At 48.8% G+C, this 14,775-nt stretch overlaps 1 protein-coding gene across 1 annotated transcript in view; it reads left to right on the forward strand.

The window, feature by feature from the left end:
* HID1 (HID1 domain containing) overlaps positions 1-14,775 on the forward strand; it is a 29,464-nt gene continuing 14,689 nt past the window's right edge. Inside the window, exons 1-5 of the mRNA XM_075720025.1 lie at positions 1-66; positions 8,542-8,691; positions 11,001-11,171; positions 13,005-13,007; positions 13,931-14,044. Coding sequence (XP_075576140.1) covers positions 1-66; positions 8,542-8,691; positions 11,001-11,171; positions 13,005-13,007; positions 13,931-14,044 — 504 coding nt within the window. The remainder of the gene's footprint in view (positions 67-8,541; positions 8,692-11,000; positions 11,172-13,004; positions 13,008-13,930; positions 14,045-14,775) is intronic.

The following is a 14,775-nucleotide window of genomic DNA, read 5'->3' on the forward strand; positions in this document are numbered from 1 at the left end:
ATGGGCAGCGCCGACTCCAAGCTCAACTTCAGGAAGGCGGTGATCCAGCTCACCACCAAGACCCAGGTGAGGGCCGCCATGTCGGGAGGTGGGTGAGGTGAGGGGGGGGGGGCGCCATGTCAGGAGGTGGGTGAGGTGGGGGGGGGGGGCCGCCATGTCGGGAGGTGGGTGAGGTGGGGGGGGGGGGCCGCCATGTCGGGAGGTGGGTGAGGTGAGGGGGGAGCCGCCATGTCGGGGGCCGCCAGCCTGCCCTGAGGCGCGGCCTCCGCCGGCTGTGAGGTGGCCGGGGATGCTCGGAGGCAGCCGGGGAGGGCTGACAGGCCCCTCTCCCCCGGCCCTGCCCCGAGCCACCCTCGCCGCTGAGGAAAGGGGGCGGCCGGGCCGCTGCCTCTGTAGCCCGACCGTGGCGAGCAGGGCCGGCGCGGGTGCCTTGTGCGTGGGGACAGCGCTGCACGCTGCCGGGGACCCGCCGGGCTCGGGGCGGAGGTGACACCACCACCGTGGCCAGCGGCTTCAGCCGTGGCTGGCGCTGCTCCGGGCTGTCACGGTGAGGCCTTGCCCTGAGGCTGGGAAGCCGATGGGGGATCCGGGCAAGCTGGTCCCATCTGCCGTGTCACCGCTCTCCAGAGGTCTTGTGCGGTTATGGAGGGGGAGCTGGAGTAAGACGGCGAGGCCGAGCTGGGCCTCGGGGCACCGGCCGGTTCCTGGGGGCAGCCGTCGGGGCTGGCACGGCACCTGCTGCATCTGGCGTCTTGCGCCTCGCTGAAGAGAGTCCTGTGGTAGCAGACCAAGACGCTGCGGTCATAAGGGATGTCCACAGCTCCTAATGTATTCAGCTGCAGGTTTACATCACCACAAGGTTTAGGAATGCCCCCTTCTCTGAATATTTTTTTTTTCTCTCCTAAATAATTAGTGGAGAATCCTGCCCTGTTTTTGCATAAAAGCAGATTGAAAGGGCTGTTGGCCGACCATGCTGTTGGGGTGAGCTTTTTGCAGCAGAAGCAGCTTCCATCTGTGACCTGTGAAATACTGCTTTATTTCTGCAGGCTGATAAGGAGAAGGAGTTAATCATAGAATCATAGAATGTTTTGGGTTGGAAGGGACTTTTAGCGATCGTCTAGCCCAAGCCCCCTGCAGTGAGCAGGGACATCTTTAACTAGATCAGGTTGCTCAGAGCTCCATCCAACCAGGTTATAAAGCCAGGTTATAAAGAGTTAAGTGAAAGGAAGTCAGGACGGTGTATAGGGAGGGTGGTTGCCTAGAGGTCTAACAGATGTTGCTCATGTCCTGGGAGCTAGTTTAGTTCTTGTCTTAATTTGGGAGCCCAGCAGCACACTGGCAGAAAATTAGTAGACTGTCCTTCTGTCTAAGGAGCAGAGGGATTTTGCTGCATTGAGAAATTGCATCTCGGGTTCATTCTGAGCTACAATGGAGAATTGCTGTTCCGAGCTGCCTTTGGTGGTGAGGGAATAACAGCTGCTAAGAAAACTTAAGGATGATGGCAGAAAGATGTTTAATGATGGGGAATGAATTCAGAAGAAAAGAGTATGGATGTAAAGGGGTAAAGAGTAATAGGAGAAAATCTGTGTGAAAACTCAAGAGATGAAGACTAGGACTGGAAAATGAATCACAGAAAGTAAGGCTGGAAGAGCCTTTGAGAAACTGTGTTTATACTTTCTAAAGCAGCATCACTTCTATCTGCATTGCTCAGGAATGGCTTCTGTGAACATGTTCTTAAAAACTTCCAGTTGTGAATGTTCCACAACATCCCCAGGCAAAAAGAGAAGTGGATGAATTAATGTTTTAAGGGATTCTTCCAAAGTCTCTTCTTGATGCCAAATAGTTCAGAGTGCCTTCAGCTTTGGACTGTCCTTCCTCCACTGGGAAACATGCTTATAAAGTGCCATTGTGGGGGGGAAATCAAGCCTGTAGGGATCTTCTCAGTCTGCTGTTCACAAAGAAAATCCTGTATTAGGCAATCCTTCATATTGCCAGCCAAGAAGAGAGCGCTACCCTCCTCTCGTTTATCGACGTGTGTAATAAGAATGTTCACTGGGGCACCAAATAAAGGAAGGAGAAAAAGCTTAATTCTTGGCTGGATTAATTTCATGTCTTTGTTGTCTAGGTGAGACTGCCTGCCATGTGGAAAAAGGGTGGGGTGTTGGCGCTCCCATATTTACATACCGTAGAAGGGCACTGGTGTTTGCTTGTGCAGGATGCGTGACTGGACCCTCCTGGAGCCTTCTGAGCTCATGCCAGCAGTAACCTCCGTGTAATTTCCCAGTCCATGAGACCCTGGATTCAAAACCAGGCTGCAATAATGGACAGAGTTAAATCCCCACTTCAAAGCTATTAGTTCAGACTATGCTTTGCTTTCTCAGCAGCGTGTCTCCTTTTTTGCAGCCTTCTCCTCTGACATTAGGTAGCTGGACAAATAGGTTTTCGTCAAATCATCGGTAACATGAAACCGTGAGCTTAGTAATGCGCTATGCAGTGTTTCCTAAGGCTCTGGTGGAAGTGGTTGAGCAGAAAGCACTGTTCACTCACTAGTGAATGTTCAGAGTTTGCACTGAAGTTAGATTTTTCTTAAAAATAAGTTCTTATAATCTCTAGGCTTTTGTTAATTAAAAAATATGAGCGTTCCCATGTGAACATATAAAAAAATTAAATATATCTGTAAGGAACATAACACTTGAATGCTTGTAGCACATGTGAAGCCCGGAACTTGAAAGTCAAACCAAGTCTGGACACAAATGTAATTGACTTAATTGATTTTTTTTTTTTTTTAATTGCCAAAGAGAAACTCTGAAGATGTAAGAGTATTAAAAAAGAAAACTCACCTCAGAATGATTTCAGTGATTATAAAGGGCAGTAGTACCAGAAGGAAGGAATTAGCTTATGCTACAGATGCATATTAGTAATCACACATGGAGAAATGGGCTTTAGGATTTTTTTATGATATATGTATATATTACATTACACTGCACACATTTAAATTGATCGGGACCACCCTTTTAATAATAAAACAGGTGTGCTTTATCATAGAGAATGTGCGAGCCCTCCCAAATTGCCCATAAAAATGCTGTCTACTTAACAGGTGAAGGGAAATGCAGGCTGCGAGTATGACAGCTAGTCAGTGGCAGAGCAGGGAATGAAGCTGGGAGCCTTAACTGCTGGGCAAACACACTTTCTTTTCTCACCCAATTGGCGATTAAATGGTTTCTGCAAGCAATCGACTGGAAGATAAGAAATTTTGATCTTGTGAACTAGCTTGTTAGATTTTAATGCTAGCTATGCCTCTGCTTTTAAAGCGACAGGAAGGATCAAACACTAGGGACAAACTCCAGTCCTTTCTTTTTCTCTGATGTGCAAATGCAGTAGTACAACAGGCTGTTAATTTGAGCCTGATTGCTCTATGTTTAGAGAGAGGTCGGTTTCTGGTAGCCTATTTCTGATAGTATTCCAGCTTGATTCAAGTATCCAAGCCTCTCAGGTTAATCAAAAGCAAAGCTGTTTTCTTAAAAGGACAGCTGTAACTAACACTTCACACAGCTGACTTTTGTCCTAGGCTTTCCTTGCCAGACTTCCACAAATCCCATTTTCCAGTTTCCTTTGCAACACGGTCTCTGCTGTGGGAGCAGAGAACTGGCAATAGACTCATGTGGAGTCTCTCCTTGATTCTGCACTGCTGACTGCAAAGATCCTATAGAAAAATTTATTATTGCTCTGAAATCTGCATGGAGCTGCTGTCCTTGGCAGCAGGGATGAAATATTGCTAGTTACTAATCTTTTGAATAAATCTGTCCTCAGACTTTTCTTTTGCACAGTGGCTCACAAACAGGTGGTATGAAGGTGCGTGAATTACCTCAAGCTAATCTGCTGGCCCTGCAGGGTTGCCTGGTCTCCTAGAGCTCAGTCAAGTGCCGCATGAATGGCGCTCTGGTCATTACACTCCACAGTTCTGCCTCGTTTGGGGTGGAAAGGGGCCTGCTGCTGTTACATATTATCTGAGCTTGCACAGACTGGCTAGAAACCCTGGTGAGGGACGAGGGCCCTGCTCTGCTGTCGAGTCCCAGGAAAAGGAGTCCCTGCCCCAAATGCCTCGCTCCCTTGGCTGATGCTCGATTGGCATGTTGGCAAGAAGCAAAAGGAGAATACAGTGAGCAAGGCTAGTGGCTGCTTGCCCCCTTGATTTTTCTGCTGGTGATTTGCAGCAACCTCAGAATTGGTTTAAGGACAGTCCTCCGGTAGGGACCTGTTGGAGGAATTGTTGGGAATGGGCATTCGATACAGAGGTGTAAGTGCAGAGAGCTCTTGGTTGGGAGGAGGGTGCAAACACTCACCCTGCCTGAGTTTGTGAGGGATTGTATCTAAAAGAGCAAGCAAAGGGGGTACTAGTGTCAGGCTGAGGACAGTAACGAATCGGGAAAGGCTGTGCTTTGGGACCTTTTCCTGTTTATAGGACATGGTCAGCTCCACTCTGTTTTCCTGTTTCCTGTGACGTATCCTGTTTGCCTGGGGGTTGCCTGTTTGAGGCTGTGATTCTCTGTTCAGTAACTGGCAAGATGCTTGCAAACGGGTCATCTTCCTTTTCTGACTCCTACAGCGTGTGTGTATGGTGTGCTTTAAAGAACCTGAAACCCACATCTATAACTATTGGGAAATAAAGACTGGAGGTGTCCAGTAGGACTGGTTCCACCTTTGTGTGGCCAGCATGCAGGTGGGAGGTCTTTACACCTTGTCCAGGTGAACTGAAGGCAAAAGTCTTTCCTCCTTGCCCGCTCTGAGATGTCACATCACCTCAGCTCTGCCCACTGTGTTCTCAGCAACCACTCTGCGCTACAGTCATCTCTTCCCTTTGGTGTGGAGAGCTTGGTTCAGGCAGCAGCGCCTCTCTCTGCTAGTTAGCTCTGTAACTTCAGCAGCCTCTGTGGTGGGATGTGTGGGTGGTCAGGAACTTTCTTTGTTCTCCAGATATGCTGGTCGTGTTTCCAGAGTAGGGTTGAGCTACCAATCCCTTGATTCTTGTGGCAACGATGAAGTTCTCATTCTCCTTGCACCTCTCGTGCAGAGCTGGTTGTCTGCAGTGTGTTGGAGGCATGTCAGGCTCTTTCTTTGATCTGCATGCAGCAGCTCCCTCAGCAAGAGAGGACACGTTATGTGCTGATCTGAGGGGTCCGAAGTGTCCCTAACTCACAGCATTGCTGGTGAGGGTTCAGCTCCTTGTGAGCTCTCCTGGTTAAAGCACTGTCAAGGCTAGCTGTCGTGCTGTGGGATTTGTTACTGCAGCACATGCAGTATCAACACTTGTAACTAAATCTTGACATTTCCAAATGAAGGTATCCGTGGCTGGTGAACAAGACTGTTCTAGGTCTCTGTATTTCCCTTCTCTGTGAGCCAGATACAGGTTGTTCGGTGAGCTCAGCATGAGGAAATGGATATTTAGATCCCCAGAGAATATTGTGCGCAGAATACATTCAGCTTAAAAACATCCATTAATGTTCTATCAATGAGATGAATATTACGTGGATCGAGTAGCTTCATGATGCCAGACTGTTAATTAAAACAGGAGGGCTGCGGGGATGTGAGTGACTCAGTACTGAATCCATGTCCCAGGATTGTACATGGGATACCATCTGTTGGATGAGGAGCTGACTTGCTGCAGCTATTAAAAATGAAAGAAATGGTGTTTTAGCATAATCTGCTTGCCAAGATGGCAGCCGTGACATTAATGTGGCTGCAGCATCCAACATTGCAGCCTGGGTAATTGCTGCTATGCTTCTCTACCTCAATGTAATTTTAGTTGGAGACTGTGTTCTTCAATCCGTCTTAACTGTTGTGTTACCATCTGTAAAATAGCGGCTGTGTTCAGCCTCTGAGGAGGCCCCAGGCAAGTGGGAGGTAAAGGGATCCGTGTCTACTGGAGGGAAATGGTTTTCTCCTTCCTCTCTGGATGAGAGTGAAGCCATTATTTATGCATGATCTCCAATTAGCAGCAATTGCTGCTCACTGTTGTTGGTGGGAGTGGCTGTGGCAGGCAGCCAGTAGGTACATGTGGCAATTATACATGCGGTTGTGGTACATGGTTTGAAAGGGGGTGTAGGAAGTGTAGGATGTTTCGTGCATTACGTAGATCAGATTTCCAAATACTTGGCTTTTTTTGAGGAGTGTAATTAGAGATGAGATTTACAAAAGAACCTTGCTTCTATTTAAGCATTTTGTGCCCAAGTAACAAAGAGCACAGCTCCTCCACAAACTCAGGAAGCTGCAAGTCAGGCTGTAAACACTTGGCTATTCCTACAGATCCCCTCTGAGGAGGTGTGATCTTGAACCATTTGGAAAAAGTTGTTTTTCCCTTGGGAAGAGGTTTGGTGGGAACTTGCTTTGGTGGCCAGGTGATAAAATGAATAGTGTTTCAGCACTAGAGCAGAGTTTAAGAAGTTGCCTAAATATGTGGGGGCTTTTTCTGGTTTTGTTTTTAAAGACCAGGGAGTTACTTGGGCTGATTCATTGCATGGCTGGAAGGACCAGGACAAGCAATAAGCAGCCTCTATGGCACTGGAGCGTGAAGGCAGAGAGCTGCAGGGCAGTAACCTGCTATACCAGTTTGGAGGTGGCCTGCCTGCCCCTCTCACTTTCTGGCCTTTGGGTGGTAGTGACACATCACCTGCTTGCAGACTGTGGCTGTTAATTCAGGAGGTGATTGCAAAGGGGGAAATGCGGCACTTCATGGTGTCAGAGCTGTGAATGAACTGTTCTCCCTGGAGTCGCGTCTTGGCTGCATTTAGAAACAGCATAGAGCTGGGCAAGTTTTCTGCCTACTACAGCAGAGCTGGGAGTGGGCAGGAATTAAGTTAAACACACATTCATATTTTTGCCCCTCTCCCATCTGACGTGGTAGACCCTCCCACGGTGCTGATTATCGCAGTTAGCGAGAGCTGCTGTTTGCTTTAGAGCTGCTGAATGTTGCAGGCAGGAGGCTCCCCCTTGCCCCAAGCCAAATGGTTGGGGGTGCTCAGGCGAAAGGCTCTTCTGACCTGCCAGAAGTGCCACCACAACTCACCATGGCTGGGGAAATGCCTCTGGAAAAGCTTCCATTTTCCTCTTCTGACTGAAATTTCACGCTGCTCGGCATAAATCCACATGTATCCCACCCCTGTAGCGGGACCCTTGGGCTGCATGAGCACTCCCAGCCTTGTCTGGGCAATGCCTATCTCTTGGCAGGTATCAGCATTTAGATGGGAAGAGCCATGCTCGGTTTTACACTGGCTGAAAAGTTAAGTCTTTCCTGATTGTTCAGGGCTCCCAGGCTTTGGATGCCTGAGATGTTGTGTAATGAAGATGCCTTCTTGTTCAGCAAACAGTGCTGGCATTTTCACCTTTTGGGGAGTGGCAGGTCATTGCCAGGCTTCCGCAGGGTTGGAGGCACTGCTGGCCCTGTGTGTCTGAGCTGGCATTTGCCTCTGCTTCACCTTGAATGGCCAGTGCTGCTCTCTGGCTCTGCAAAGCCATAAAGGACAAAACAAGGTCAAGTCTGCTTTGTTCAGCCACATATAACCTGATGCCCAGGTTGTCATTGTTGTTTTGATTTCTAAGTTGATGCCACGTCAGGAAGAAGCTGGGGGAAATAACACTGGGACTCTGCAGCCAACTGTACAGAGCTGTCTTTCCAGCTGCAGTCTGGCAAACAGACCGTTCTTGTGGCCAGCATCCCTAGCATTGGGGTTTCAGGGTGGGCTCGAGGAGAATCCTTGTTCTCTCACTATGAAAAGGGGACAATAGTGCTGGTAAAAGAGGGGTTTGTCTGCACTTGCAGAGCCAGAAAAGGTAACTGGGAGAGGTGTGTTCCCAGGCTTGGGGAGTGGACTTCTCAGACCACAGGTCTGAAATGGATTGCTTTTTTTGGTATCTCAGTCTCCTCCTTCCATCTTCCTCTTCGAATTGCACACTTTGTGCTTTTTAAGAACAAAGCCTTGGCAGCGACCAGCTGCACTGAGTCCAGTTCTCCATAAATATTTGATTCAGAAAGATCAATTGCGTTGCATCTGTAAGTGCTTTGGGGAGGGTCTGTCAGTTCTGCGGGTCTGTTCGTGCCCTAATGTGAGACGGCCCTGATTGGTTACAATAGAAGTAATTCCAGTGCACACTCAGGGCATCCTTGGCTTGCTCTGAAGGTGACAATGTGCATGACAGCAGCCTGGCCCATACGCGTTGATAAAGATCTTGTAATACATGCGCTAGGTTGCAGACAAGCAGGAGGCCTCAAGTATGTTATGACTCCATGAAAGACTTGGAGAGTCCCAGTCTGATGCAGTTTGTCACATAAATGTCTTGCTGCTCACCCCCTTGCTGAGGGAATGCTGTTTGGGACATCAGATTGGCCAGAGCCCTGATAACAAAGAGGTACAAAACCAGTGCCAGGATGTTTTACTGAACCTCTTCCGTGCCTGGTCCCATCCCCAAGCCAGGCATAATCGCTGATGTTTGGACCTTGTAGAATGGTAGTTCTGCATCTGTAACCGTGCATCTGTCTTTCTGCAGCCCGTCGAGGCAACAGATGATGCCTTTTGGGACCAGTTCTGGGCAGACACAGCCACTTCAGTGCAGGATGTCTTTGCCCTTGTACCAGCTGCAGAGATCCGAGCAGTGAGGGAAGAATCGCCTTCAAACTTGGCGACTTTGTGTTATAAGGTAAGGTTGGTGCTGTCTTATTCCTTGGTGCTGTGGTAGTAGGGGGGTGTCCTTGGATCAATAGTCCTATGGCTCCCAAGGGGAGACAGGTATTGTATGATTTCCTTGTACCAGATGATGTGCTTGCTTGTTCTGGTCTCCTCCTGATGGTAACTCTCAGCACTTCCTCTATTGATTTAGCACAGTCCACAGCTGATATTTGCTCACTTTGGAGCCTTTTTCCTTTTGTCCCCTTCCTGTGTTTCACCCTGCCCTTTTGGGTCTTGCTTGCTATGTAAACCGCTTCCTGCTTAGGGGTCTTTGTACCAAGGCTCCATGTTTGTGGGGAGGCTGGTACATCTGATTCCTTGTCTGCATCTAATTGCTCTTCACCATGCGTCAGTCTGGCTTCAAGCTGACAGATCCCAGAGGCATGTGGAGATTGTCACTGTGCAAGCACCTGGATGAAGCTGGGAGGAGATCTTAAGACTTTTCTTCCTTCTGCTGTGACATTAGAACATTCCTGATGCTGCTTCTGGTGTTGCCATGTCCTTTTCTGGAGCACAAACGACATTGATTCACGTTTCCTACCCTGCCAGGTTTGGTAGATTGTCAAGCTGGTGCGCAATAGCCTGAGACTTATTCTGCCTGGGAAAGTGCAGGTGTTAATAATGCTCCTGTTTTGAGCCATGCAAAGAGTAGCCTTGAATTTGTAGTGTTGGAAACATTTCGAATGGCATTTTCCCAGTTTTAAATGGTTGTTTTCGTCCTGTTTGTCTTTCCTGCTCTACAAAATGTGAATGAGACCTGCTGAATCATAGTGAAGGTACCTCTGATTGGGAATTGTGCCTCAGACAGATGCTTGTAGTGGATACTTGAGAAAGAATACAGAAATGAGGAAAAAAGGAATGGTTCTTCCCTAGTGCTGTCTCCTGGTTTCTGGCAATCAGCAGCTTGGGAATTGAGAAGGGCTGGGGAGACCTGTACTGACCACATAACCACATTGTCTCTGTCCTCTTTCCCCCAAAACCAAGACTAAAATCTGTGCTGTTCTCCCTGCTGGAAACAGATGTGTTGGGAGAACTGGTCACTGCAGGGCTGTTTGTCCAGGAGCCCTAGATCTTGGGATATCAGGGTCACAGGAGCCTGCAGACTCCTGCAGTGCTTTTGCCAGGCTGAGGGCCCTGACCTGTGCCAGGTGCTGCCTGCCACTGGACTTAGCAATGCTGCATGTTTGTGGAGAGCACAACCGCATGGCTGAAATGTCATTTGCAGTCATGGCTGGAGATTCAGACAGTACAGAGTCATAAATGTGCCTGAAAAAATAGTTAAGCTCAGTCATAGAGTTGTGTGTGGACAGACTGAGACTACACAAACAGCATTTAAATATCCATTAAGGCAATGACGTAGGCTAGCAGAATCAGTGACCCAGACAGTCTGCTATGAAAATATGCAGGGACACATGACCTCATGAATTAAAATGCAGCAAGGTGAATCCTTGGTTAAGTGTTTTGGCTTTCATTCCCCCTCTGTTTCCCCTTGGGATCAGGGAGTGAGAGCAAGTGGGTGCAGCTGCAGGGGAAAGGAGCTGCCCTTTACTCTCTGTGGGTAAAACCTCCTGCTGCTGCCTCCTGGGGCTGTGGTTGGTGCCTGGCAAGACCCACATCCTATTCTGAAAAACCGAGTGTGACTGTCTCCACTGGCAGTTTCAGTAGTGATAGGATGGACTGAAGAGACTCAGGCCAGCTCTTTCCAGAGCGGCAGTTGATTCACAGGGTCACTTAATAGTCACAGACAGCAGCTTAGCTCCTGCTTCCTGAGTCAGGAGAGGTCCCTGCTGTAATCGTAACGGCACATACAGATCTGTCAGACTTTGTGTATTTCTGTGCAATCTTCCCCTGCCAGTGCCTCACACCGTGCAGCACAGTGCTGCTGCCTTGGTTCTGCCTGTGTGTCGCGTACCTGATGTGGCTGATTAATCTGGTCTGCTCTTTGCAGTGTGTGGTGTCATGGAGCAGTGCTGGAAGGAGCCTTCTGGTGCTGTGGCTGGCTGTCTCACATGGCACAACATGTGTGCTGCATGGATTAGCCTTGGCATGTGAGATCTCTTGCAGTGGGACAGTAGAAATTCAAGAAGGTCTAAGATCATTAACCCTATTTCTGCAGTGTTGCAAAGAGCAACAGCACCTCTATCATTGAACTTGGAGAAAATGGGCTCCACAAACTGCTTATAACTCTGTGTGAGGGTGTCACTGGCAGGACAGACCTGCCCAACTCTTGCTAACTTGCATCCAGGCTAATGCCACCTGCCTTGGTTTTGTTTCTTTCAGGCTGTGGAGAAGCTGGTGCAGGGAGCAGAGAGCGGCTGCCACACGGAGAAGGAGAGGCAAATCGTCTTGAACTGCTGCCGGCTACTCACCCGTATCCTGCCTTACATCTTCGAGGACCCAGACTGGAGAGGTTTCTTCTGGTCAACTGTCCCTGGGGCTGGTCGAGGAGGGGTCTGTCTCTTGGCACTTATTCTTCCTGTAGGGTGAAGGGGAGGCTGCAGCAAGGAGACCCTATATACTTTTGGGGGCAGCTTTATTCCAGTTATTTCTATTTGGTCAGAAATTAGGTGGCACCTTCTAAGTTCTTTCTCTTCCTTTGATTCTTGCTACTCTTCCTCTCACCCTCAGCTCCTTTGTTTAGCACAGGTTGCTGCAACATCTGAATATTTCACTTGGATGTGTAGCTGTAGGAGAGCACTGGTATGTGAGGCAAGGCTTCTCCAGTATAACTGGAGGTGTGAATCGAAGTGAACATGAGAGCAGTACTAAAGGCTGTATGACTTTCTTAAACTGAAATGTCCTTATTCCATTAACTAAACTTGATTTAAGAGTCCAGTCAAACTGAAATAGGGTGTCGTTTCCACCGATTTTACGATGTCACATTTAAAGCAAATAGTGCCAGAGAAGCTCTCAGCATCGTGACTCAATATGCTGCTTATGAGCTGAGTGATACAGTTTTAACCAGGGGCCTAGCCTGATAGGTGAAGCCCACAACTGAGCAAGAGTGGTTAAAGAATTAGGTGCTGTTTCTGGCTCTGTCAGTGACATGTATAACCTCAGGGGAGTCTCTGAACCTCCCTACATCTCTGGAGAGCAGGCACAGTAGTGCTTTTCTGTGTGTCTCAGAGGAACAGGCTGAAAATGCTTTAGGATCTCCTGCAAATAGGAGAAATAGTGTTGAAAACACAGTTGAGTTAGGCCAGGAATTTGCCTGCTTGCTCCCTCAGCAGCTGCCTGCTCTGTGCATAGAGAGCACCCTCCTATGAGTTTCTGAATCTGCAGGTCAGCGTGGCTGTACTGAAGAGTGTGGTTTCCCCTGAATGTTAAGTGTACTGCAGTGTTTTGGGGGAAAGTTAATAAAGGATCCGCAGTGGTTGGTACAGTACAAACCTTGCACCTTGCATTGTCTCTGCCTGTTACCTCTAATCTGTTTTGCCTGAGGCCACTTCAAGGGGAAGTTCTGGGTGGTGGAAAGGGAAGTCTTTGCTAGCCCTGCTATCTTATGTGATCTGTGTGATTGGGAGGGTGGTGGTTGTCCGCCCTTTCATCCCTGCAGGGGTCTGGGAGTGCTGGAGAGGCTTAACAATGGAGGAGCTTGTTTTGGGAAGGAACATGGGGTGCCTGGTACTCTGATCCGGCCAGGCTGCTGTTACAACTGTTTTTCCGCCTTGTTCATTAGTTGGAGGAGAGAGTTTCTCAGCTTTAGAGTGGTGGGTCACCCCAAGGTGATGGAGCCCAGTGCGTGTGTGCTGTGTTTGGGAGCCCTCCCACTGCATTGAGCCTCCTGAATGCCAGTGGAGCTGTTGTGGTTCAGTGTGCTCCATCATTTGACCATGTGCAGAAGCAGTTGTCAGGCTGGCTGAGCTGCCTGGCAGGGGATAACAAATAAAGCCCTGAGACGTTAGGGAAGCTGGGGTCATGCCTAATCTAGGGGCAGCTTTGCTGTCTGAAGTCTGATTTCTCCCTGGGAACTAAAGGGGAAGATGATGGTATGCCTGGACCATTAGTAAATATCTTCGCCATTATCCTTCACCTGCTTCATGATGCAGTGATGGATGGCAGAGCTCCTGGGGGATGGGTGCCTCTCTCCTGTAAGGGGGTCTGTATTGTGTACAGATCTGTTGGTTTGTTGTGTGTCACCCATTTTGGATGTGGTGGTACCCAGAGCCTGCAGGGACTTTTTCTGGCAACTGAGGTGATGTTAGCAAAGATCATTCTTGGAAAATAAATCTCCTTGGATACTAACGCTTTTCATTTCATCTCTGACTGTGAACCCAAGTAAAGCAAGTTTGCTGTGCTGGCACCATCCATCCTCTCTGGGCCTCTCCTTAAATCCGGGACCTGTTTGATGGTAGTCTTTCTGCTGTCGCTGAGACAGACGTCAGAGCCACACAGGCTATTATCTCTGTTAGCTGCTTGCTGTGATTTAAGAGGTGTGTGTCGTGCACAGGCTGACAGAGGCCTGGCTGAGATAGATAAGCTCTTGCCATTCCTGTTCCCTGCCTTTCCCTCCAGCACCAGTGTGTGGTGGGGAAGGCCTCCCATCCAGGATGCTCTTTGACAGGCAGGATCTGGCAAGGTTTCCCATGGCAACGGCTGCAGAGGAGTAGCCATGCATGATTCGAGTGATTGCTTTGAACGCTGGAGATCGCAAAATCCCCTCTGCTGTCATGCTTGCTCTGCCATGGCAGGCTGAGGTGGCCCCTTGCGTGATGCACGCATCCTTTCCTGGTTCTGTCACCTCCAGTTCTGGGCAGCCCATGCAGGACTTTGAGAGGTTTTACACCTTATTGCTGCTGGCTGGCTTCTCCCTATTGCTGTCTCTGTGCACCATCCAAATCACCCTCCTTCATGACTGTAAAACCCTCTTCTCTGTAAATGGTTCCCTTTCCTTTTGTCTTCGATAAGTCAAGCATCTCCATGTGGCAAGGTCCAGTGCTACTCTTGTTTCCCCAACATCTCTAGGCCTTTGTCCACTCAGTTTGGTGTCATTAAAGAACTTGTTCGTATTTAGTCATCACCTTCCAGGGAGGAATTCCTTTCCCATACTGGCTGGGTTCTGTGTGTTTCTCCCTCTTGTTCCTTTGTAACTTCTTGCCTTCTATGTGTTCTTGGGGCGTGTATCTTCTCTTGCTGTGTTATACTAGTGTTACTGTGTGCTCTTTGCTAACCCTGGGCTGACAATACTCTTCCACATTTATTGCTTTTAGGGAGATGAAGATGATGAAAATGCCCGGCCACTGGCTGAGTCGTTGCTCCTTGCTGTCGCAGATCTGCTCTTCTGTCCTGATTTCACCGTGCAGAGCCATCGGAGGAGCACAGTGGTAAGTTGAATCATGAGATTATCTGCATGGAGGTAGGTTAGCTGCATGGTGACGAGTATCCTGGAAAACCCCAGCAGCTTCCTGCAAACCTGCAGGCGGGAAAGTATGGAGTCGCTGAACTTGAACCCACAGTGACTAATACTGATCAACATTTTGGGTTCACTGTGTGGTGTTTGTGCCTTCTAAAACAGATGTTCTGAGACAGCTGTGTGAGTCTCAGCTGGAGTGGCTGGCACTTACCCCCACACTACAGCTCGCCCCTCAGGAAAAGGTGGTTGTGCTGGCAAACAACTGTTTTTCTGTTGTTGCCATCAGAGCAGAGACCTTTAGCAGCTGGTTCCTTTCACTGGCAATTAGGTGCAGTCTGGGGCAGGAAGCAGCTGTTTGCCTGATCGCAGGTGCTGTGATGTGAATGAGTAGATGATCTTTGTTGCATCTTTCCACCTCCTCTCCTTCTTTGTATCATTGCAGCAAAGACAAATGTGTTCTTATCCTTATGGTGACTGTCTTTACTTCAGATGAGTTCCCTGAAGCAGGGATGTCCTACCAGGCGTGCTAAGGACAGATTCTGGTGCATCTCCCTCCCTCCCTCTCTCTCCCCCCACCAGTGACTCTCTGGTGTTTCTTGTAGATCCAGTCTATAAACAAAAGTGGGCAGCCCTCCTTTTTGCTATAGCTATGAAGTAAATTAAAAATGAACATGCTAATGGCACTGTGTATTTGAAGGCTGC

Source organism: Pelecanus crispus, chromosome 12, assembly GCF_030463565.1.
Source record: "Pelecanus crispus isolate bPelCri1 chromosome 12, bPelCri1.pri, whole genome shotgun sequence".
NCBI lineage: Eukaryota > Metazoa > Chordata > Aves > Pelecaniformes > Pelecanidae > Pelecanus > Pelecanus crispus.